This window comes from Pecten maximus, chromosome 10, assembly GCF_902652985.1.
Source record: "Pecten maximus chromosome 10, xPecMax1.1, whole genome shotgun sequence".
Classification (NCBI taxonomy): Eukaryota; Metazoa; Mollusca; class Bivalvia; order Pectinida; family Pectinidae; genus Pecten; species Pecten maximus.
The window spans coordinates 19,566,454-19,594,350 of record NC_047024.1 but is presented as its reverse complement, the minus strand read 5'-3'; the positions used below and the strand labels follow the sequence as shown (position 1 = coordinate 19,594,350).

General features: G+C 35.7%; 1 protein-coding gene across 1 annotated transcript in view; it reads right to left on the bottom strand.

The window, feature by feature from the left end:
• Window positions 1-377: 377 nt before the first annotated feature.
• The window catches only part of LOC117335479 (MOB kinase activator 3B-like), a 34,272-nt gene continuing 6,752 nt past the window's right edge, over window positions 378-27,897 (bottom strand). Inside the window, exons 2-7 of the mRNA XM_033895504.1 lie at window positions 27,587-27,743; window positions 20,077-20,170; window positions 13,872-14,005; window positions 9,900-10,015; window positions 8,895-8,981; window positions 378-7,060 (exon numbers count right to left, since the gene is read on the bottom strand). Of these exons, the coding sequence (XP_033751395.1) occupies window positions 7,031-7,060; window positions 8,895-8,981; window positions 9,900-10,015; window positions 13,872-14,005; window positions 20,077-20,170; window positions 27,587-27,743 (618 nt within the window). The 3' untranslated portion in view covers window positions 378-7,030. The remainder of the gene's footprint in view (window positions 7,061-8,894; window positions 8,982-9,899; window positions 10,016-13,871; window positions 14,006-20,076; window positions 20,171-27,586; window positions 27,744-27,897) is intronic.

The window sequence follows — 27,897 nt, the reverse complement described above, 5'->3', positions numbered from 1 at the left end:
AGTTTAAACATACATAGAACTATAATTACTTTGGGATTTCTCTATATATTTGACATTAATTCTCCTGCATAGTATTAGATGTGGTGTGCTTATTTCCAGTCATGGGCTTATTACAAGTCTATGGCCTTATTGCCAGTAATCAATCTAATTAAATAATTATATGTTCATTATCCACTCAGTAAACTCCATATGAACAAAGTTTATGGATTGGATAATGAAAATCTTATTTTAATTAGATTGGCCATTCATGGGCTTATTACGAGGCATGGGCTTATTGGCTTATTGCCAGTCATGGGCTTATTGCCTGTCATGGGCTTATTACCAGATAAATATAAGGTTTGGTTAATATAGATATACAGAAAACAAAAACATCAGGAAACGATAAAGTATTTTTATTGTGTGTATTTGATTGACAATGATTTAAAATGGGTTGTACAAAAATGATGAACAGATCCAACTATTGAGGGGTAAATTGTGTCCATTTAACAGTCGAAGGTCATACATGTTGATGTATGGCAATACAAACCAATCGCATGGATCCCAGACTAAGCCTGGACAATCATTGCAGTAACTATGATTATAGATTCGTATAAACTATAACTTGAGTGCACATTTTTTAACCCTGTAACAAACTACTTCATTTCACAAAGATTTACACAAAATATCTCGACTCTGTTCATTTGCTACCAAGCAAAAGTCCTACTGCATTTAATTTTGGGAAAACCAAAACCTCATGATAAAAAATATCTCAGATATATGATTTCCCAAAACAGACTACATTTACATAATGTAATAAAAATGTCTTGTTCTGCTTCTGAAAATGTCTACGTAATAGTTTTGCCATCGTGAGGTGTTGCTCTTTAAAGGCTCCTGTACCATGTACAAGATTTTTGAATGGTCTTACAAGAGATCCAGTCTCTGGAGCAAAATCTCTTACACAAAAAAACAAAGACATACTAGTACATGTTCACATGCGTATGTCACCATAAAACATATTTTGGTGATTTTATATTGTTTTCAGACGAGTCTTTACAAAGACTTCCAAGGCCTGTACTGACATCCGCAGGTCCGTCGAGATATATGTTTGAAATATTACATTAAAAACTGACGAACCGGTTTGTCCGCAAAAAAGAACAGGCCCCTGCACTTAGGAAATGTTGAAATTCCTAGTGCTCAGATAGGGTTGGACCCCCAATTATCATTAGAAAATTGAAATTTACGACCAGAGTATTAGGAAATTGTAAAACAGTTGAAGTCTTTAAAAAAGGTCATCTTTTACTCAACTATATAAGGCATAGGTGGGCTTATTACCAGACATCGACTTATTGTCTGATTAATATGATACATAGTATACTGGTACTAGAGATATGGGTGTGGCCCTCAAAATCATGTTTTTAACACATCTGAAGCCAGAAGTATGTTACTTGTGAATCTGTGGTATCATTGTTGCATTCGGATTTCGAAACCCAATATGGACGCAATTCATATACACTAGCATTATACTGATACTCCAAATAAAAGCACTCCAGATTAATTCGCTTCTGATTGACAATGCATTTGATTAAAACCATAAAAGCTTTCTTTTATATATAAATCATCAATATACATTGCACTTTAATTTGATAATGTGTGATACCAGTGAATATAATGCATATATCTTTAAGTTGGATTATTTTCAAAAATCATATCTGATTGCATTTGAAACTAAATGTACACAAAGATTTTTTTTATTAGAAATTTGGGCATTGTATTAAACCAAAAATAAACAAGTATTGTAAAATTATCTTATAAAGATATAACCATACATTTTTGTACTTAGCCACCAGAATCATAACCATACACTGTATGTGTACTGGCCGCCAGACAAGACATACATAGTTGATGCGTAACCATAGTTACCAATTTAGAACAAGTCTATATAAAGCACCATTAAACTATCCAGGCAGTACCTGTATAACAATATTTAACACAGGTCGTTATTTTTTCGGTGCCTCTGCCAGGGATCGAACCTTAGATCCCTAATTTACTAGTCAGACATTTTACCGAAATAGCCAAAAAGGGTTTAAGTTTCCCTATACCCAATAAACGGAGTTTGTACGAGGCTGAGGCAGCATCAAAGTATTTCTATCTGAGTTACAAAAATAACACTACTGTCAATTGTATGGCTTGTTATTAAATTCATTAAATTCTATATACCACTCGCTACAGTCATGACATATGAAATTAATGAATTCATAAAATAAATTCCATTTTACTGTAAACAAACGTATTTTCATGGCGATTCTAATTTCGCAATTTACAGTGACAAAAGGCCAACTGTATCTGTGATTGAAACTATTTCGGGGCGATTTTTACAAATTTGTATGCGAAATACGAGAAAATTAATCGCACACGAAAATGAGTTGGCTTACAGTATGTTGACACATGTGTATGATCGTCTATTGATGATGATGTCAAAATTAGTTTAAAACTTCAAAGAGATTAGAAAACAAATAACACACAAATTTATTATCCGGCAATGACTGAACAGAAAGGTAAATGAAATGTAAGCCAATTAAATAATAAATACTAAAAAGCTCTGTTGAACAAAAAAAAGGAGGATATAAGATGAGTATCATGTTCAGAGTTAACATTCTATTCCTGGATAATTGTGGCTGGCACCAAACGGTACATTCCAAGTCCTGCCAATATATACAACTGATGCATGTGTCAAACTTCCTCTTTGTATATCTTGAACATATTTTCAAACATGAAATACAAAATCATGGAAGCTTTTCCCCTTCCTATTTCTCGTATTTTACAGAAAGATTGTGTTCACATTTTGTTGTGAACCTTCTTCATCTTAGTTTTTCGAAAGTTGAAGGTTCAAAATCAAAATGACGAAAAAATATGTAATCGGTACCAAATGTTTGTTAGCTGATAATTCTGAAACAGGTTTGAGATCATCTTATGGGGAAGTTTGTAGATTTCTATGGCATTTCATAAAGAATCTAGATTTAACAACAAAATGACCGGACATAGGCCATCCGAGTCTTTTTCTCACTATAAGACTTACCCTTACATGTATAGAATATATGATAGTCTGGGTTTACACAAACATACACATAGATTTATATACAATCTGGAAATGTGTTCTAAAATTGATTATACTGTGTATTTATTACAAGGTTCTATATAGTTTCTACTATAACTGATACACTTTGTAGTTCATTCTTATAAAACAAATGAAGTTGTCCCTTTACACACAAATTAGATAGTGTTTTTCATGTTGAGAAAAAATCTCTAATTTATTTTTTTTGTTATTTATAGACACTCTAATATTTGTTTTTATAATAAGTAGATAAATATACAAATTAAGCAGTGAAACTAGTCTAAGTATACCATACTGATGAAACTGAATGTTTTGAGTTTTCGGTTGGAATTGGAAACTTCTATGAGACAGATCATAAAAAATAAAATCATTGTAAAGTGTTAAAGTATAGAAAATAAACATAAAAAAATCATAATATACTACAAAATATTTACATTGAATTTCAGCCTGACTTTACACATTGTGTAACTATTAGCTAGTAGAACATCAAGTTAGAAAAATAAGCTTACTAACGAATAGAACTGGAGACCTGTAGATAATTACATTTCATACTTCAATTGTCCGTTAGTAGCTTCAAGCCTTAATAAAGAATAGAATCAGAAACGTGTAGTTAAGTATATTTCATTCTTCAACTGTCCGCTTGAAAAAAAATTCTGTTATCTTGTATAATGGGAATCTTGTGTATATTCAAATCTTGCATAATCTAACATTAAATTTGTCTTTACTATAGAAAAAAAACATATTTGACAAAGTTATCTTATCTTCTATTCAATGCATATCTATGAAATGATAGACAAAACAATGTACACTGTATTTACAATGAATTAGATTCAGTCCATATGATCATTTGCAAACTATGGCAAGACATACAATATTTTCATAACAAACAAATAAACAAACAAACTCTGTCTGTATTCTACTGCATATTCAATATTTTACAAAGCCACTACAGATTTGTTCGTAACTTATAAATTAACTTTGGAAGTGTGACTAGAAAATTTCAAATTTTTCTTCGCTGGATTATCTACCTTAGTAACGAGAAATTTAACCAATCTACCTAGTCATGGGATCTACGATTTCCACGTGAAAAAAATATGTCCAGTTTTGGGGGATATGGCTCTCAAGGTGAATACATTCACATGTATATGAATACAGAAAAAACCTTTGTTTGTTTTCACTCTTATAATCAATTCAATATTATTGTACCAACAATAATCGCCTACTGATTTTAAACATACAAAAAACACATTTCTTGCATAATACCAGCATTTAAGGTAAAATCAAGTTTCACACCATTTTTCTTCACACGATGTATACCGGGAGTAACATAAATACAATACAACAGACAATATTTTTGTGAGAAAATATCATAGATCCTATGAATTAAAGTTAAATTCATATACGGTATATTATTAAGGTTCAGTATCTTACAAATTGTAGGAAATTCTCGAATCAAGTGGAACCAATGTTTGGATTCTTTTACAATTTGAAAAGAAAAGAAGAAAAAAAAATTGAAGGTAGATAAAACAAAGTCTAGCTATATATGCTCAAAATGATATGTTATCCAATTGTGCAAGCTTGTATAAAATCTCCAATTTTCTTCATTCCATTTGTATAATTAGCAGTAGTACCTTCAATTTTAAGTCAATTCTTTAATCTGATGTCCAAATTGACCAGAACTTGGGTATATGAAAATACTTACACATAATTGATATTATAGATAGCATGTCATTTAGACATGTTATAGACAATAGAAAAGAACAATAAAATGTACAAATAAGTCGAAGCATATTAAAAGCACTTTAATCATCTGAAATTTTGTAGAACTAATGACAACATGAATGTATCCTGTAGGTCGACAAAATTTAGCAGAGATTTAAATAACTTGGACCAGCAAGAACGGATATTAACAAACGAGTAACATAATTCATAACAATATTAATCAAAATTAGGAATGGCAGCCATCATGGATACTAAAAATAAACAGAAAAGTTAGAAGCAGAAAGTTAAACATATTTGCAATTCGGCCTTTTTGCATTAAGCTGAAGTTGTTAACATTGAAATATATAAGAATGAAGTAATATATAAGAATGAAAAAATATCAACCTCATAATAAAAAAAATAAAAAATAAATTCTGAACATTCTTGCATGGGAGTTTGTGAAAACTTAACATGGATATAAACTAAATAGCAAGCAAAACAACTTATGATGATGATTATGTGAAATGTTTTCTATATACTGACCTTGTAATAACTGACGGTACTTATAATTGAAGCAATTTTCAAATCCTATTTTTAATTTTCACATCAAAAATCTGTAGATATTAACTTTTTTGAGAGAGAGAGAGAGAGAGAACTATTTACAGTGTACATATACATCAATGATCAATGCTTTTATGTACATGACTTAAAGATGTATTTGAAGATTTTGTGTTTTTAATAGAAAAAGTAACAAAAAACTGTCCTTACTACAACCACTTAATATGCATAGGCTGAATATACAGAATCATGTGCGAGTTATTCTCATTCTTTTATGGAATAGATATAGGAAATAGCTCTACATATTCCATAGAAGGCGAATAACCAGCAACATCAAGCAGAATTTTAACTCATACAAAAATGTTATATATTTTGGAGGTTAATCTAAACTGATTTTACTACCGAAATTAGGTAGTATTCCCCACAGATGGTGTTTTCCCCTTGAATTAAAACAAATTTCCCATCAAGAAAAATCCCCTAAAACAGGGGGAAATTCAGTCAATCTCCAAAACAGGGAACAACAGCCAATATGTAAGAATTATAGCAAAAAAAGGCTGTAAAATGATAAAGTTTAAAGAATAATTCAAGACACTGCGGCCCTTCATTTGCCCAAAATTCATAACGGGTAGTATTCCCCAAATCCTAGATTAACCCCTGTTAATATATAATACAAGGCATCCAGTTGACCCTTTACTTTTAGCAATTTCAGAAGTCGCATCACAATTTCCCAGAAATTTGAAGGGTCAAACAACATATGTCAAATAATCCCTTCAAATCTAAGAGTCAGATCTCAATTTAGGGGCTTCAAAAACATACTCTCAAGTGTCAACTGTATGCCCTGCATAATGTCTACATTTTCTACATTCCAAGCAAGTTATATTACATAAACATTTTATGTTTACTTGTGTAACCAAAATAAGAATATTGTCTTTGAAAACCTAGATTTAAGTTAGATTTGCAAAATCTGGATTGCATTCCGAATTGAAAATATGCTGCAATATTTAAAGAAAATCCAGTTGTAGTTTAGATTTTAAAGTGGCCAATCACAGAGCACTAATGCTTGTAAATTATTTGCTTCTGAATGCATCCCTGATAATAATGAACATGACATATACGACTTTACAATGAGGGGCAATGAAAAACATACCAAGGTGTGTATATTGTAAATTTGATAACAAATTTGACAGCTAACAATCTAACAAAAATAATCGCAATCCGTAATTGTCCACTGACCTATCGTCAAGGTCAACAACGTCCTAACTGTAGAGATTACGACATCATAATCAATTTACACAGGAAACAGAATTATATATGTCAAATCATCAGATATTTGGCATTAGCCTTATTCCACACAAAGGTAGACTATAGGTTTATCTATCTGGACTTCAGAGGAGCAAACATCATGCTACTGTGCACTGAACACCCATAAACGTTCAAACCGATGTCATGATGATGATGATGATGATAATGGGGATGAGTCGATATAAATCCCTGCGCTGTTATGAAGTCTGTGATGGAGCTGTATCAATCTGCTATTCCTGACTTTGTTTGGCTCCTGCTTGTCCCACAAACTCAGTCTCCCCATCTTTACCCTGGGTTGCCGGTCCCTCCCCAACACAAGGGGATCCGGAGTCAGCATATAATTACTCTAACTTGCCTTCTGTGTTTCTTCATAGTCTGTTAGTGACATATCCTTTCCGTCATTTCTCGCTGAAAAAATGAGACTCGCATAAAATCACAGAACAAAATGTATGATAAATTCTTCCAAACATAACTAGAACACTGACACGTCAGAAAGGGCCCCGCTATGTGTCTGACCCTTCAGGGTAAATGTAATAATTATTGTCAGTGTTTTTCCTGCCTATATAACTGGGTGCGCCAAACGACCCCATTCTCAATGCGTTTTAGCCTGATTTTTTCCCAAAATCAACTCGAAAATTCCCAATAATTTCAACCAATCAGAAACCTCCATTTGTTACCATGGCAACAGACGGTTTCATAAGTGGTACCATTGTGTTTGGCTTCCCTAAAAACCACTATGTACCAATTTTCACCGAAATCGAACAATATAGAAATTTCAACCAATCAGAAACCTCCATTTGTTACCATGGCAACAGACGGTTTTGTAAGTGGTACCAATTTTCACCGAAATCCTTCAACTCTTGTCAATAATTTGGCGCAAAAGAAAAAAACGGACAGACGGACGGACAGACAGACAGACAACCTGATTACTATAGGGCACCACATCTTCGATGCGGGGCCCTAATAAACCAGGTTATTTATTAAACAAAATTACAGTTAACCTGGTTATTGCTACAAATTAAAATCAATCAGGTTATAAGATTAACCAGGTTATAAGTACAAACTTCAATGGGAAATTTATATAATTAACCAGGTTATTAGTACAAACTACAATAAGTTATATAATATTATATTCAACTTAGGTTATTAGTATAGGAGCAGTTGATGGTGATATCACGTCGGAAAACTAAGTAAGCACAAACATTTCATGTTATTAGATGATTTGTGCTGAATAAAGCCTTTTGAATAATGATAGGATTACATTCCTTTTCTAAAAAAAAAAGTAAATGACAATTTTAGACCTTTTAAATCCTTCAAACGAATTTAAATTGTTGAAGCAATCAAAGTTTCCAATTGAGAACAAGATCCTTCATTGATAAGAAAATGTCAAAATTGTTTTGACTGCTAAAATCCAAAAGGGTCGATTACCTGGCATTTTGAAGCCGACCCAGGATGACCTTGACCGTTGACCTTTGAACTTGTGACCTTGAACTATGAGTTTGATCATTCTGTCAGTTAACTCTTGCTTTATTTCTTGACAACTTTGCATAATCGAATAGTGAACAGTTAAAAACAACAAAGATCCAGTATTTTCATGTTAATGTTAAAATCCAATATGGCCGCCTAACAGCCATTTTGAATCCGATTTGCATGAAATACTACACATCTGATCTAGGATGCATGAGGAATCATTAGTTCCAATTTGATACAAATCCTTCATCTCCTTCAATCATTTTTGTGCAGAAGAAAAAAAACGGACAGACGGACGGACGGACGGACGGACGGACGGACAACCTGATTACTATAGGGCACCCGCATCTCTCGATGCGGGGCCCTAATAATAATGTCGCTGGAGTTGTATCAGTTTTACATAACTAACAATACACATCCAGTACAATAGGTATAAACTAACGGTAAAAAGTTACCTCAATTTGACAGTGTAGCTTCAACTTTACAAATTTCCAGCAAAAAGTTATCAAGTCTGTGTGTATAACTTCATATGGAAAAGCACTAGCACATAGTTACTCTGATTATATGTACCAAGTTGGATCAACATTTGGGGAGGGATTTCTTTTACATTTTTTTTTAATGGGTATACTGTCTTTGCAACAACCACAGTCATGATTTAGATGCATGATGGAGAGAATAAGAATTTTAACTTGCGACAAACTTTCATCTACCGATGGATGGAGATATTTTTCATCCATCCACAAATCTAACAGTATCTGAGTGGACAACTTACTAGTGGTTCTAGCTCCTTCTTTTCCACCAGTTCAAATTCCTTGATGAAGTAGTAGAAGTGTTTGTAGCATGTGTTGACGTGAGCTTCCTGTAAAGACGACCAGTTAATTCTCAACAGAGTGACTTATCAAAATTAAACTTGATTACTATTATAACTTAATTACTAAACAACTTATATTAATCAATTAATTAATTGGAGTATGTCCATCTTCGATACCCAAGGGGTTACATTCATTTTCACTCTCTTCACCCTTGCCCTTGGAATATACCCATCCTTGATACCCCAGGGGTTCTGTTCATTCGGCTCTCTCACCCTTAGAATATGCCCATCTTCAATATCCCAGGGGTTATGTTCACTTTCACTTTCTCTTCACTCTTGGAATATATATCATGGCAAAATCAAAGGCACAAGACTAGCTATTTGATTGGAGTCGGGGGAAAATCCTGATGAATTGCTATTAAACTGATGAATTTCTTTTACAGAGGAAGCAAAATCCAGGTTCATAGCCAGTAAATTAAACTCTATGGTGACCTTCAGATTCATTTGATGTACATTAAAGGATCAAACTAGTCTTCTTGTTTATCCATAATTTCAAAATGGGAGTAACTGGACCTTCAATTGTGCCATGGAATATTCCTGGCAAGCAGAGAAAGAAAGTGATCATAATCCCTAAAGTATCTGGAATGGAAACTAGAGTACAAATGTATTTAGAAAATATGGTTGGGCCGGTTGCCTAGGTGAGAGAAAAATGCATTATCAATGCCCTTCTGTGAACCTCAAAGTGAATATGTTAAATTTATTAATAAAGGAACTTTCTCGGAATAGAAAATGTCCTGCTGCTTATCAACAGAACAATTTGTTGGGTGATTAAATTGTCATTTACATAAATCCTCGCCTTAAAACGCTCTTTACAGAATCTGTTATATAAAGTCTAATGTCATGACTCAGTTGGGCCTTGCAATATTCAGAGGAAATTGTTTAAAGTGATTATAACACGCAGCTTACCGCTTCTAGCGCGAGTAGTTTATCAAAATGGTGGATATACACATGGACAAAGACTCGGAACAATCGTGTCAGGATCTTCTTTACTGTGGGGGTGAAGTTCTTAGGAAATGGCACACCTGAAACAAAGTAGAGTGTATATATATTATTGCTAGGTACACACACTGTGGGGATGAAGTTCTTAGGAAATGGCACACCTGAAACAAAGTAGAGAGTTTATATATCATTGCTAGGTAGTACTGTAACAGCATTTACATAAGATAATTAAATAAGAGACAGTTCACTTAAAGAATGCTGAGGGACAGTGTTTATATATAAGAATAAATGTCAGTACTTTTTTTTCAAAGATGAAATTCACTTGAAAAAGGCCAAGGGACAATGTTTATATATTAAAATAAATGTCAGTACTTTTTTTTCAAAGATGAAATTCACTTGAAGAAAGCCGAGGGACCATGTTTATACATTAAAATAAATGTCAGTACTTTTTTTTTTTTCATAGATGAAATTTCTATTGCTGTACTTTTCGACGATCTCCATGCAAATCAGTGTTTCATGTTCATAAATTGCCTTCATTTGTCGATTTTTTGTTGGAATTCTGGTTTCCTTTTAATAATAGTATTCTCTCCTGGTCTTGAAAAGTGTGTGTTTTTTTTTTTCTTCAGATCAAACTGTTGTTGAAAACTGTTGAAGTTTGGGTGTTGGTTTGATAACATAGTGTCTCTAGAGCTAATATCTTACATGCAGGTAAAATATCATATTATTTCTAACAATTTGAACAGAGAGGTGGGGTTTCCAGTAATATTAATTTCCCATAGGGGTCGGCCTAAACAATTTTTTTCCATTTATAGAGACCACTCAATGATAAATTATTTCATTATTCTTAAGAGTTCTGATCACAAGCTCCAGGGACTCTCCTACTGTGGCCAGAAGAAGCAGAACTATGTGTAGTTCATGAACATAGCTCTGTCTGATGGTTACGTTCTGTCACAGTACAAACTCTTCCTGGAAGTGAAACTGATGCGAAGATTACAAAAGCCATCACGGACAGTCTTTCCTGGCTGGAGAAAGATCACAATGTCATTGTTGATTGAGGGTTTAGGGGTGTTTCGCCAGATTTGAAATCACATGGTTTAACAACAAAGATGCTGTCTTATCTAAAATTTGACCTTGATGCATTCACATGATTCAAGCAAAGGCTATTTTTCCACACATGTTGCCTTAAACTGTTAGTGTTAGCATTCACAACACTTTAGCTCAACATGTGAAAGATGAGCCAGATCTTACCAGAAGGCCGGCCAAGTCACTGTTTGTCAAACTAGATGCAACTGCGGATAATTGTGACTTTCCAAAGTAAGACATGGAATACCTACAGACAATATCCTGTGGTACATACTAAATATCACTGGCAGCTGGCTACATCAGTGAGTACTTAGTGGTGATGGTCACTATGAGATGGGGATCTATCGGCACTTAAGGGACATTGTATGATGTCAGATCCATTCCAGGCATAAGAGCAGTGTAAAGTACAATGTTTGGATCCAGCATGACAGCTCCAACACCATTAATATCATAAATGATTATTATTGCCAGAGTCCTATTGGAAAGAGAACCATCGGGGTATATGCATAGGTAGCCAGTATCCTATACTATTTTAGATACTTAACATGTATTTGAAAACCAGTAAGCCTTTGAATTCAGAAGTCAAAACGTTTAAGACAAACCTCAACACATGTAGATTTTGCTAACAGCCGTCATCTTCCAGGTATTAGGTATGGTCGACTTGGACAATTAGAACTACGATCGATGTAGATCTAGACCAACAGTGACATAGCCAATAAGATTCTAGGACAAGGAAGCCATATTGGATTCCATATCATGTGGTTTATAAATACGTCTAAACCAACATAAATCTATCAGGTAGCATTCTAGTCAGAAAATTCATTCAATAGTTGTAAGAAAATTTAATATTCGTGGTTATCAGGGAACATGACAGCCATTTTGAAAGTGGAAATTTCTTTAGTTGGTTATTAGTGTACAATGTAGGTGTCAGCTAGAACCTGTGTACTAATGAATACAAACATTTAATTTCAATTCAATTTACAATGCAAAACAGATTTTCCCCTATGCTCATTTTCCTGTTAAAAATTACATAGCAGTATTTACGGTCAATCAATTTTAATTAGATTACTTAGCACAAAACTCATTAATGCTATTCATTTCTTACTGTTTCATGATGTTTTAAGCACATATTTATGAATGGACTGCAATAGAAAGTTGTGTTTTGCTTAAATGTCAAAAGAACATATGTTCTTACTCAAAATCCATCACATTTTTATCTCCTGTTCCTAGTGTATTAAAACGTAACTTCTTACTTTGCATATATGATATCTAACATGTTAAAAGCATGTTCATGTTTAACTTTCTCAAAAAAATGCTATTGTAGCATTTTCCCGAAAACCATTTCATTTCCTGCATAAAAAGGGTGCTAATTCTTGTGTATGTACATATATTTTTAAACGCAGGACTACAGAGGCCACCAGTGTAGTACATACAAGCTATTGTGTTTGCTTCTTAGGCCATTTGAAACCTAACGTTTCTGTACTTAATTAACTCTCAATTACCAAAATGCCCTGGATAAAAAAAACAATTCACTCAGGTAATTTAATAATATTGACAGAATAAATGGGAAAAGACAATTTTACAGACAGTTATAGGTGGTCCCCGAGAAGCTCTACCTGAAGGGGTTGTTTGATATTAATTGCACTAAATCAAGGAATGAGATATATATATGTACACTGAAATGTATTTCTAAATACAATTACTTAATATGTAAATCACCTGACATGGAATCATACCAGATAAACAGTCTGGGGTCAGAGGTGAAGGTGTAGCCAGGCAGAGGAAGCATAGCTATCAACTTGATTGAGCGACAACATTATGGAACAACAGTTCAATCTCTACTAAATCAAATGAAATAAAAACATACTTGATATTGGATTTGACTAAACTTTACACGATTATGGAATGAAACTTTAAATTCTACTGATTGAATTTTAAACTACAATATACAGTTCAACTTTGTTATATCAAACCTTGAAATCTCAAAGATTTAGGCTTAGTTTGAAGATAAAATTCAGTTTGGCGGTAAAATTCTGTATAAGATATTAACAGTTACCTCTAATACTTGGGAAATCTTAACTTTTTTAATGATCTCACTGACTTCGAGACAATAAATTTTGACTTTTTTTGACATGTGGTTAGCGTTAATTAAATTTTACAGAAAAGCACAATATTTCTATACTTAAGTTATTAGTCACGTACTTCTGTTCTTGATAAAATAACATTATATATTACATTGGGTAACTCGATGGATGTGTACAGTAAAATACAGCCATATTAAAACATTTTATATTTTTATACATTATCTAATACTGGCATGAAATGTGAATTGCTTAAGGGGCATCTAAACAGCAAATCCAGTAAAAACAGCGATATTTTACAAGCCTATGAATTGCTTCTACGGTGCATTTTAACAGAAATAACTTTATGAACTTTTAGTATGTATCATGTATCATTTGTTTAGCTGTTTGTAAATTTCAATGAAACATACGAAAAATGCATGTTTCAGGGGGACATAATTTGCTCACTTGTATTGCATATATTGCATAAACTAGCCATGTCATTTTGCTCACAAATGATATCTATTCGTGTTTGAAGTTAAAGATTATTATGCTATATAGATAACCCTTAATGACAGGGGCCGCGGTGGCCGAGTGGTTAAGGTGTCCAGAAACTTTATCACTAGCCCTCCATCTCTGGGTTGCAAGTTTGAAACCTATGTGTAGGGCTGACCGAAAGTCGGAGGTATTTCACTGGTACTCCAGCTTTCCTCCTCCAAAACTGGCACGTCCTTAAATGACCCTGGCAGTTAATAGGACGTTAAACAAAACTAACCAAAAGTTGAGCTGTACCTACCAACTTTTACTGGAAATATGTTTTCATCGTTGATCTGTTCCTCTACCCATTCCATTAGATTGGAGATGTACTTTGGAGCTGGAAGAGCTGTGGGCTTCTTGTAGTTTATACCATCGCACCAGTAATAATCATACCTAAAATACAAAATTTCACTTTGATGAGGATTTCGGTGTATTCACTAGTAGTTTACATGTTTCCTATATAGGCAATACTGAATAGCTGGTATATAAATCATGATTTTTTTTTTTCACCTCCACAAGCAAAAGTGATATATGACAAGGACACAAAGTTTTAAATGCAAAAAACTTCATGAAGGCCTGTCAAGTAATTTCTGACATAAACTCATTACTGACAAGAACTGAAACTGATATAGCTGGCCATGGATAGATAGACAGAATGATGGACGAAGTGATAGATGAAATATTTGATGGACAGATCAATGGGTGGCATGATGGAAAAATTCATTGATGGAACAATTGGTGGACAATCATGATCAAAGGATGGAATGATGGACAAATTGACGGATGAAATATTTGATGGAAAGATCAATGGACGGAATGGACAAATTGATAGATGAAAAAGTTGAAGTTCAAATCGATGGACAGAATGATGGATGAAATATATGATGGACAGAATATTTTTTTAAATGACAGACTGATGGACGAAATGATTAGGAATTAATGGACAGAAGGATGAACGGAATGATAGACAAAAGATGAAAGGGGATTTGATAATGGTGGCTTCTTTGAAAATGACAAAATGATATTTAAAAGAAATTATGCTGGAATTGAATTGATCAATTGAAATCATACTTCTGAAAGAAGTAAGTGATATTTTGGAAAAAATTGATAATGTCATTTAGTTCAAATTTGGACTGGCCAGATTTTTTTAACAGAATTTTTGTGGTTTGTATGTATAAGTTAATCATGAATGATCCATAATGTCAAGTTGTCTGATATGTGCAAATACATTTTTAACTGCATAAGATTAACAGTCAATCTTAAGTAATCTGTCTAATTAATGTACATGATCTACGATGTCATGTTTTATATTGCTTGTCTCGTAATTCCATCTGAAAGCACATAAAATCAATCAAATTATGCAAGGATATCATAAATCTAATTATATATAATTCACTGAATTTTTTTCAGCAAGGTGTTAGTCTTGATGATATACACGTACAGTGGACCTGTGATAATCTGGACACCGATGGTCCGGAAAACCCATTTTCCGGACGGAAATTAACAGGAACGGATATCTGTATCATTATTTGTACTCACCAGTCCTAAAACTGATCACAAGTAATAAACGGAAAGAACGTCTGTAATATAATTCACACTGAACGAAATTTAGATATTGTTGAAATAGGAGGTGTTTCACAAAGACATTGGCTTGTAACGACGAAAGACTTTATCACAGTGTCAACTGGTCTTGCTTATGTCAAAATGCAAGACATATGATAGTTTTTTCATACTCATGCACAGCAAATTTTATCTAAACATATCTTGTCATTTCGTGGCTATCACTAATTCATACACATATAAATGTATATTCAAGATATATTCAATCTTTTACGTGAACACGTTTTCTAATTATCGGACAGTTGGGTAGTTCTCGCTGATGTCGACATGTACGGGTTTAATGAATAAGGTTTCGGGTACAGCAGTGAGTTGCGATTCACAGCATTAATTAATGTTTTTAACCTACGTAAAAATCACAAAACGTGTACAAAGCCTTTGTGCTATATTTAAGCATTCTGCGGGGTCTTTATCTTAAGCAAAATTACTTTTTTTTTAAAAATCAGATTATATGTACAGTAGGGGTACGTAGCACATGTATGTTTTTTGTAGGTTAACATGACTGACATAAATAATTCATTAGATAAAACAGTTCAGTGAGAAAATGTCTTAACACTGGCATGGTCACACTATACAATATTCACAACAAAATTCTGCACAGCATTATTCACTTAAAGGGACATCACGGTAAACCAATTTTTATTTTGTATTTTTTCATATTATTGGGTATATCTTTAAAACAAATATCCTTATGAACAGTAACCATTCGAATTTGATGATATATGTACATAAAAAACATCAATTATTAATTATAAAAAGGTTATCACAATTCGTTGATCAATAGTCTGAATATGCTAATTTTGTGACATATACGATAAACGCATGCGCACAACAAACTAAAACACATGGAAACAAAAATGGCTTCCAATGTGAATCGACTGCGGTTGGAAACGATAACAGCTTCCCGATGAAGAGAATAATGGGAAAATGGATCAAACATAATCCTAGAATTAAACTGGGGAAGCAGTACAATACAGTTCAAACATGAAAACAGCAGTAATATGGACGCTGCTCGTATTCTGCTTGATTGCTGAATAGTAGGTCATGGCAATCTCGGTAATACACAAACTCGGTAGTAGTTCCACAAACTCTGTAATATTTATACAGTCTGTACCAGAACATCGCTACTGTCACTATACTATATGTACAGTGTTAACACTTATTTACACATAAATATGTGTGCCGGAATATATACAGAACGTGTTATTTAACATTTAAACCACTGTATAATATCGTTATCCCAGATGGAATATTTCGCCTTGTAAACTATCGAGTGTTTGTGTTGCCGCGATTTCAAAACAGTCACGTGATGATCTAAAAATAATTTCCGCGCTAAATTTAGAGGGGGATTCCCAACTAAATCAAGTGGTCAAGCTGGACATAGGGATCGACTGTAAACATTTGGACAGCACAGAAACATAACTGGAAAGGAACAAAACACGTATATTCAATGAAAATTACAACGTTTTTACCGTGATGTCCCTTTAAGATGGGCCTCTTAAAAAATTGTTTATTTCCAACTTTAGAAGGAAAGAAATGTAAAACCAAAACAAGAATCATATGATTAATAAAAATGTTTAAATATTTATAATCATAAAAATATCCCAAATCATTTATGAATGTCTTTGAACGTTTCCAAGGGTGTATAAGTAAGGCAAATAACTCTTTCGCGACAGATTTATTTAGAAAGTCGACGAAATTCGGCAGTCCAGAAAATTCTTAATCCGGACGGTTTGGGCTGGGAACGAAGGTGTCCAAATTATCGACGGTCCACTGTAGCATCAAGCTTAAGTGCATTTAATAAACTAGATTTTCTTCAGTCATATACTTCAAATGTGCATTTCAAATGATCATGAATTGACAGACCAAATAATGCATATGGCCAGCATTGAATATTGTACATCTGCAGCATCAAAAAGAATGGTGCTAATTTGGACCATTCTAGATCTGTGGCTATTGCAATAGTATCCATCAGATTTTGTATGGGCTGTTGGGAAAATATTCGCTCCTTCTGCCCACTTTAAGTTTTTAAAGTCATTGAGAAAGAAATAGTCTGGACCAATAAGTTTCTGCTATTCTAAAAGTAGGACCAACCAGTAGGTTTATCAAAATCACAACCCATAAGTGTTGAAGTGATTACTGTACAAAGAGGCGTAGAAGTGTGACCTTGAAAGTAGACCAAGGTCTTTCCTTTGAACAACTTTGTAGCCCTTCATCCCAGCATGCTACAGGCCAGAGCCTCCAGGTTTATAAAGAAGTTGTTTGAATATTTTAACGGGGGGCCTCCTGGTTATAGAGAAGACTTTATATTTTAACACGTTTGACCGATGTGATCTTTAAAGTAGGTCAATGTCATTCACTTAAATGAATTCATCATCCCAGCATGCTAATGGCCCAATATCATAGCCAATGACTCCTGGTTATCAAAAGTTAATTCAAGATTTTAACACATTTGGCCCCTGTGACCATGAAGGTGTAGGTCAAGGTCATTAAGACACCAGACTTAATTTTGTCCCCCAGACATGACTTACTTTGGTCCCCCAGACATGACTTACTTTGGTCCCCCAGACACGACTTACTTTGGTCCCCCAGACACATGACTTACTTTGGTCCCCAGACATGACTTACTTTGGTCCCCCAGACATGACTTACTTTGGTCCCCCAGACATGACTTACTTTGGTCCCCCAGACATGACTTACTTTGGTCCCCAGACATGACTTACTTTGGTCCCCCAGACACGACTTACTTTGGTCCCCCAGACATGACTTACTTTGGTCCCCCAGACATGACTTACTTTGGTCCCCCAGACACGACTTACTTTGATCCCCAGACATGACTTACTTTGGTCCCCAGACATGACTTACTTTGGTCCCCCAGACATGACTTACTTTGGTCCCCCACACATGACTTACTTTGGTCCCCCAGACATGACTTACTTTGGTCCCCCAGACATGACTTACTTTGGTCCCCCAGACATGACTTACTTTGGTCCCCCAGACATGACTTACTTTGGTCCCCCAGACATGACTTACTTTGGTCCCCCACACATGACTTACTTTGGTCCCCCAGACACGACTTACTTTGGTCCCCCAGACATGACTTACTTTGGTCCCCCAGACATGACTTACTTTGGTCCCCAGACATGACTTACTTTGGTCCCCAGACATGACTTACTTTGGTCCCCCAGACATGACTTACTTTGGTCCCCAGACATGACTTACTTTGGTCCCCCAGACATGACTTACTTTGGTCCCCCAGACATGACTTACTTTGGTCCCCCAGACATGACTTACTTTGGTCCCCAGACATGACTTACTTTGGTCCCCCAGACATGACTTACTTTGGTCCCCACACATGACTTACTTTGGTCCCCACACATGACTTACTTTGGTCCCCAGACATGACTTACTTTGGTCCCCCAGACATGACTTACTTTGGTCCCCCAGACATGACTTACTTTGGTCCCCCAGACATGACTTACTTTGGTCCCCCAGACATGACTTACTTTGGTCCCCCAGACACGACTTACTTTGGTCCCCAGACATGACTTACTTTGGTCCCCAGACATGACTTACTTTGGTCCCCAGACATGACTTACTTTGGTCCCCCAGACATGACTTACTTTGGTCCCCAGACATGACTTACTTTGGTCCCCCAGACATGACTTACTTTGGTCCCCCAGACACGACTTACTTTGGTCCCCCAGACATGACTTACTTTGGTCCCCCAGACATGACTTACTTTGGTCCCCAGACATGACTTACTTTGGTCCCCAGACATGACTTACTTTGGTCCCCCAGACATGACTTACTTTGGTCCCCCAGACATGACTTACTTTGGTCCCCCAGACATGACTTACTTTGGTCCCCACACATGACTTACTTTGGTCCCCACACATGACTTACTTTGGTCCCCAGACATGACTTACTTTGGTCCCCCAGACATGACTTACTTTGGTCCCCACACATGACTTACTTTGGTCCCCACACATGACTTACTTTGGTCCCCCACACATGACTTACTTTGGTCCCCCACACATGACTTACTTTGGTCCCCCACACATGACTTACTTTGGTCCCCACACATGACTTACTTTGGTCCCCACACATGACTTACTTTGGTCCCCCAGACATGACTTACTTTGGTCCCCCAGACATGACTTACTTTGGTCCCCCAGACATGACTTACTTTGGTCCCCAGACATGACTTACTTTGGTCCCCCAGACATGACTTACTTTGGTCCCCCAGACATGACTTACTTTGGTCCCCCAGACACGACTTACATTTGGTCCCCAGACATGACTTACTTTGGTCCCCCAGACACAACTTACTTTGGTCCCCCAGACATGACTTACTTTGGTCCCCACACATGACTTACTTTGGTCCCCACACATGACTTACTTTGGTCCCCCAGACATGACTTACTTTGGTCCCCACACATGACTTACTTTGATCCCCAGACATGACTTACTTTGGTCCCCAGACATGACTTACTTTGGTCTCCCACACATGACTTACTTTGATCCCCAGACATGACTTACTTTGGTCCCCAGACATGACTTACTTTGGTCCCCCAGACATGACTTACTTTGGTCCCCCAGACATGACTTACTTTGGTCCCCACACATGACTTACTTTGGTCCCCACACATGACTTACTTTGGTCCCCCAGACATGACTTACTTTGGTCCCCACACATGACTTACTTTGGTCCCCCAGACACGACTTACTTTGGTCCCCAGACATGACCTACTTTGGTCCCCAGACATGACTTACTTTGGTCCCCAGACATGACTTACTTTGGTCCCCCAGACACGACTTACTTTGGTCCCCCAGACATGACTTACTTTGGTCCCCCAGACATGGTTGGACAGGTCTGTTCAGTACAGTATTCACACAGCGTGCCATACAGCATGTTGATTCTGTTGAAGAAGTCCACCACTGACAAAACAAGATAAATTCTATTACAGTACAAAGAATAATCCATGTACAATGATTAATAGTGTTGCTTAATAGAAAGTCATAATTCATACTGTATAGAAAGAGTTACTGGATTAACACAGAAAGTGACATGCACGATTATTTCATTTAATTATATTGGATCAACAACATATCTATTTTGACATTAATCAATCAACTGGAGAACAAAAAATATGTACTTTTCATGCAATAATGGTATCTGCCACCTTTTTACAGTATTTTGGAAGAGAAATTTAGGAGGGCTGGGATTAGATCGTGGTAAATTTTTTGGTTTTATTTTGATGTTATTAAATGTATTTTGACAGTGCTTGAGATAAATTTGTCTGGCTAAATTGTTAACGGTTTCAGGATTATATTCAATTTGTTTTATTGTTCTATTCTGAACAGTATTTATTGTGAGTCCCCATGGCCAGGGGTGATGTTTGTGTTATTACTAACACTCAAGTTAACACTGATAGCAAGGTGAAATCATGTCTATACCAGTGATAAATCTACATGCAAGCTAAAGTACATACAGTTGAAACGGACATGAAAAACATACAGTTAAAACGGACATGAAAAATATACAGTTGCAACGGACATGAAAATGAATTGTAAAAAAGGAATACCGTCTTTTTATGACTTGATCGATCCTGCCCTGACCGGGCCTCAAATTCATGATCATGATCTACGACACCTAATCGCCTAGCCAGAAATCCCACAGCTTATACCACTGCACCTAATACACATTCTTAAAAAAGAAAGCTTCAATGACGCAGTGATGGTCAGCCCAGGCCAATACTCTGACAGGATCATGTTTGTTCATGTCCGCATGTTGCAATTACATGTATATCTAAATCATGAGATGTCAATTACCTATACAGTAAAACTCGAATACAATGAACTCGATTATGACGAATTTTCAGGTATAACAAAATAGAAATCAATCCCCGACTGTAGCATTATATAACATTAGTAATGTAACCACTCGTATAGCGAAATTTATATCACAAATTTTTATTCATAATGAACTATTCCTGAGTCCCTTCATCTCTCTGTCCTAGTAACTAAGCACTCACATAACGAATCGCCAATCACCTGTACAGGGTTTGTTTACACAGCCGTTGAAGGTCACGGCCAGTTTGCCGGGGCTCCCCAAGGGGATTTATTTGTGTGTTTACAGGTAAGCTCACATACGCAGGTACATAACAGGTAAGTTTTTGCAGGTACACGTTTTACATGTATAATGAAATAAACTGAATGAGTACTAATCAGTGTCAGGTTGTATATATGTCTTTGACTGTGTCGTGTCAGTGTAGATAATCATCGGGTTCGCCGTTGATAAAGCGTAAGGCTTTAATGTTGGAGATGAAATTTATGATAGTGATGATTTTTATGTTTTAGTACTATGCACACTGTTCAATATGTTATTACTCTAAGAACTGATGCATGTTTTCCGCAAAAGTCCATTTTGGACTTTTTTTACGAAAAAGGGAAAACATATTTCTTCTGTAATAAAAGGAACGTTACTTTACCTGTTTGTTAACTTGTTTGTTTTAACAGTACTAGTCTTACAAATTCGCTAGTTACAGTAGGCTTAACACGTATAATGAATTTTTTATCAACTTTTATTCCCGTTCGTTTTATTTATGTAACGAACTACTTGTATAACGAATTCAATTTCAAGGTCCCTTGGAGTTTGTTATAAACAAGTTTTACTGTAGTATCATAGCTAACAGTCCATGAAAAAAGGTTGATACATCGAAAATACAACATATTCGATGAAAAATTCCATGTAATATAGTGTATTCCTCAGCCTACGACAATGAATTAAAAACAACCTTTCCATGTACAATAATTAATCGTGTTGTTTATTTAATAATAGAAAGTAATAATTTATACTGTATACAGAGATTTACTGAATTAAAACAGAAAGTGACATGCACGATTATTTCGTTAAATTATATTGGATTTACAACATATCTATTTTGACATTTATTTAGAGGAGAAAAATAATTCTTTATTTTTTATGCAATAATGGTATATCTGCCACCTTTTTACAATATTTTGGAAGGGAAATTTAAGGTTGTCGGGATTAGATCGTGGTGATTATTTTGGTTTTAATTTGATTTTGATTTAATATACAATGTATTTTGACGTTTTAATTTGATTTTGATTTAGTATACAATGTATTTTGACATTGTACTTGAGATTGATCTGTCTGGCTGAATTGTTAATGTGTACGGTTTCTTACTGATACCATATTTCACTTGAACGACACAAGAGTAAAATATATGGGAAGACATTCATATGTTATACCATGAAGGTCTTTGTGGCGGTTTTTATGTCAACCCCACTAAGGCTAGCATAGCTTCTTATATATTTTTATCTACATTTTTTATTGATTGTAGTTGGCATTATTGTATGAGTGCAACTACTTTGCAACCATAAAATTATTTCACTTGGTGGCTTTCTCAGTAATAAATTTAAATGTCGCCCTAGTGTGTGTGGCCATTTCAATTTCATACGCTTTGTTGAGTTATTTTTGATATATGTGAAGGGGCGTAAATGCCAGTTAAGCAATTAGCTCATATTGCATGCTCGTAGCTCATATGACGACCTTTTTATAATGTTGCCTTTTACCTGTGTCATGTACATTATTTAGTGTAATTTTACAGGACGTGACTCTTTAATTACAAAAATATTTCCTGGCTAATATATATTGGAAGGTGAATCCTTAATAGTGGTATTTACTGTACAGTGTACCCTCGACCTATCGCCAGTTTCGCCACCCGAATCTACCGCCACCCTCGCATACCGCCACCTACACCCCTAGAACGGATTTCCCTTCTATATAATTCCCTCGTTAAGTTCGCCACCCTCGCACACCGCCATCCGCCACGTTCATAACAATACAAACGTCCCAAATCCCTATATATTACCCTCGACGATATCGCCACCTTAGTCCGTTTTTTCTGCGAACGAGGAACTCTTCTATTTATAGGATTAGGGTATTTCCTTTTTCACAGGTAACTTAGTTATACGCTTGAATGAGTTTCTATCACTCAGGTAGATATATGTATCGATGTTTATATATGTGACATCTACACACAGATATGGTTTGATTTGTAATAAAGCATGACTGATTTCTGCTCAATAAGTGTTCTTATTTATGGTATGAACGATTTGGCTTCGTCAGTCGAGATGGAAACTCCGAGACGAAAGCGTGTTCTTCGCTTTGATCCAGTGCCGCGTAATTTCCAATAAAATTCGACAGATTGTGATAGATGGCATGAGACAAAAGCAAATTAATGACTTTTTTCAGAAATTACATATGTAAATGTGTATTTGTAAGCTACGAAATGTACGGTCAATACCATGGTGTCTTATATGTTAACTCATTGTGTATTTATTAAAACGTTGGTACAACATTATCTTTTACTGTTGTAATTTTCATGATTCGATACTAACGCCACCCTCGTTATACCGCCATAATTGACACGGGCGAAATGTGGCGATATAACGAGGGTAGACTGTATTTTCATTGGCTGCTGATGACGGAATTTGATATCAGGCTTCTGATTGATTGAAAGGACCTGATCATGAGGGTACGCATCCTTATTCTCAATCAGCAGCCATATTGGATTTTTTAGACACACACACATACATACAAGCAAATTAAGACACACACACATACATACTAGCAAAATTTTTTCAAACCCACCATCATCCTCCCATTTGTGGTTGGAATAAGCAAGTAGTACTAGATTGCCACCTTGATAATCAATATGATAAGAATGTGGTAGTTAATTATGTTTTGATTAAATATAATATAATATTATAAATAGATAATGCTGCAGAGGCTGTCAGTTGTCCTTTTGATAGCTCAAAAGAGTTTGTCACACCTCCATCTTGAAGTAGAAGTCATGATCACTAAACAGTTATCAATAACACACTTTCGACTGTAGTGATCAACAAATACATATGGGTTGTTCAATTTTTTTCACAGATGCATTAACAAAGTTTCTGAAGATCCATCACAATTCTTGATAGCAATAAGAAAGCATTTTGATAGAACTATATTTATCAACAACTGTACATGTGTATGCCATATGTTACACCATGAAACTTTTTTGTCCGGAGGTGATTTTGTTTAGTTGTCAATTCGAATTCCCTTTGTTTTGTCCCAGGGTTTTTTACACTGGATACTAAGAAGGATTCCTCTTTTAGATATTTATTGATTAAAAGAATTTTGTCATTGCAATATGGACATCAATATATATTGTTAGCGCATTTTTTGGAGTAAAAACATTTGTACATTTATATAGTCTTCAAATTTAAACAGTCCATGACGTTGATTTAAAACAGCAGAATCCTGATTCAAAATGCTATAACGCCACTCCGCTTGGCATTTTTTCTCCATCCATGCCTTACACCTGACAGAATTGATATTCATTTGCAGTAGTACGTTACTCAGGCCGCGGTGGCAAAGTGATTAAGGTGTCCCGACACTTTATCACTAGCCTTCGACCTCTGAGTCGCGAGTTCGAAACCCACGTAGGGCAGTTGCCTGGTACAGACTGTAGCCGTAGGCCAGTAGTTTTTCTCAAGGTACTCCGTCTTTCCTCCACCTCCAAAACCTGGCACATCCTTAAATGACCCTAGTGGTTAATTGGGCGTAATTAAACAAAATAAATTAAACCAAATACTCAGGCCATCATCATCTACATTGTCCTCATTTAAGTCTAATTCAACCATTGTAGCAGCAACCTCTTAATTAATTGAATCTCCAATACTGGTGTTGGCCAGTTTCCGATGGTGTACAATTATATCTATATTGAATTGGATGTCTTGCAAAATTTGTCACACAAAGTGTACTTCATACATTTGTACCTGTTGTTGCATGCCATAACAACAGATTTTTGATGGTAACAAACCTTTGACCTGAATATATAGTTGTTGTGATGTGCACAAAATGTTTACACTGCATTCTGTATTTCTGTATTGCACACTTTATGTCATTCAATATAACAATTTTTATCCTAAAAATGTACTTATATATATGTATATAATTTTTCACTGACAGCACTGTCTTTCTCACAGTATACTTGGATTATCTATATTATGAGTAAAGCTTGTCTAAATAAACCATGAAGTCGTTAACATTTGAATATATCTTGGTCAACCCTACAGAACTTTTAATTAGCTTGGTACCCCTACATTTGCCTTGTAATCAATAACATGTCCCTCACATTTACCTTGTTATCAATAACACCCCCCCCCCCCCCCACACACACACACACATTTACCTTGTTATTAATAACACACCTTACATTTACCTTGTTATCAATAACACCCCCCCCCCCCACACACACACACACACACATTCACCTTGTTATCAATAACACCCCCCCCCACACACACACACACATTCACCTTGTTATCAATAACACCCCCCCCCCCACACACACACATTCACCTTGTAATTAATAACACCCCCCCCCCCCACACACACACACATTCACCTTGTTATCAATAACACCCCCCCCCCCCCACACACACATTCACCTTGTAATTAATAACACCCCCCCCCCCCCCCCACACACACATTCACCTTGTAATTAATAACACCCCCCCCCCCACACACACACATTCACCTTGTTATCAATAACACCCCCCCCCCCACACACACACACACACATTCACCTTGTTATCAATAACACCCCCCCCCCACACACACACACACACATTCACCTTGTTATCAATAACACCCCCCCCACACACACACACACATTCACCTTGTTATCAATAACACCCCCCCCCCCACACACATCACATTCACCTTGTAATTAATAACACCCCCCCCCCCCCCACACACACACACATTCACCTTGTTATCAATAACACCCCCCCCCCCCACACACACACATTCACCTTGTAATTAATAACCCCCCCCCCCCCCCCCCCCACACACACATTCACCTTGTAATTAATAACACCCCCCCCCCCCACACACACACATTCACCTTGTTATCAATAACACCCCCCCCCCACACACACACACCACACACATTCACCTTGTTATCAATAACACCCCCCCCCCACACACCCACACACACATTCACCTTGTTATCAATAACACCCCCCCCCCCACACACACACACATTCACCTTGTTATCAATAACACCCCCCCCCCCCCCCCACACACACACATTCACCTTGTAATTAATAACACCTCTTAAATTACCTTGTTATCAATAACATCCCTCACACTTACCTTGTTATCAACAATACCCCTTACATTTACCTCGTTATCAATAACACCTCTTACATTTACCTTGTTATCAATAAACCCCTTACATTTACCTTGTAATTAATAATACCCCTTACATTCATGATACTCATCCATTACACCTAGCTAATTAATTAAAGCTCTCACTGACTTCATGTTCCTATTATTTCAATGTGATATCATAGCTTTAGGGCTTCACACCGTGAAGATATATTGTGTGAAATTATAATTGCAGTAAGAGTCAATTAAATTTTTTTCAATTTGTTTATTAACTTTGAGCTTTACATGTACAGCTCATCAGTAAATACATGTATAACAATTCATACATTGTCTAATTAGCGAATCTTTTAGATTTCACATCTGTCTGAGAAATCCTGTTTATGAATGTAAAAGTGCATCCAGTTGACTGGTATATCGTGACAGTATCACGTGTATGATTTTGACCTCCCCAAAATGAGATTTAAATTTGCCTCTTGGGTTTGAAGGGATACGCATGTCTATTCAACACTTAATTTGGATGCTTCAGATTTCCGAGAAATAGTAATATGACTTAAATTCTAATAATGCTTAAAATCAATTGGCAAATGGATGACCTGTGTACAAATGTATGCATGTACTTCATTTCCATTTCATATCGGATTGAAAAGGCTTACTAAAATGAAAATTCTCAAATATTTATTTAATTTTGTTTGAACTAACCGGAGGTTTACCATATATATGTCTTATGTAAAAAATCAATATCCTGTATTTAAAATCACTTCAAAATGAATTTACATCAAGTACATAGTAAAATCATAGTTGTAGTACGTAGTTGCTAGCTATACTTCGTTATATCAATTGATTTGAACCACAGGATCATAATTAAAGCTGACAACGCAGGTTAAAAAGCTTTCCTTTTGAAATCAACCAAAATATCTGCATGCCAGGCCACTTCCTTGGAAACAGTGACCAGAATATATATATAATTATCACAGGGAACATCTCGAAACCATTTAAAAAATTATGTTTTTTTTTTATTTTGAAGCAAAAGCTTTTAAAATTACATTGTCAGTTTTAAGCTGAAAACAAAGGGAAATTAAATAACAATATTTGAGAATTGTTTTTACCGTGGACAGCTATCCAGTCACACCGATCCTCTCCCGGTGGGAGCTTCACTACCTCCTGCAGGTCAATACCAGAATTCAGCGAGGCATTAGCTTGCTTGTGCAGTCGAAATTTGAGTGTCCCCTCCTCAAATATACCCCGCTTCCTTGGACGAAATGTCTGAAAAAGATAGGAAACAGTTCACATTGTTTAGCAAACTAATAGATATAAATCTCATTTTGAAAATAAGGACCTCTGACTTTCAAAGCTGATTGATCCGGAGCAATTCGACATCTAGTTAACAATACTGAAAACTTGTAGAGCTACTAGAGTT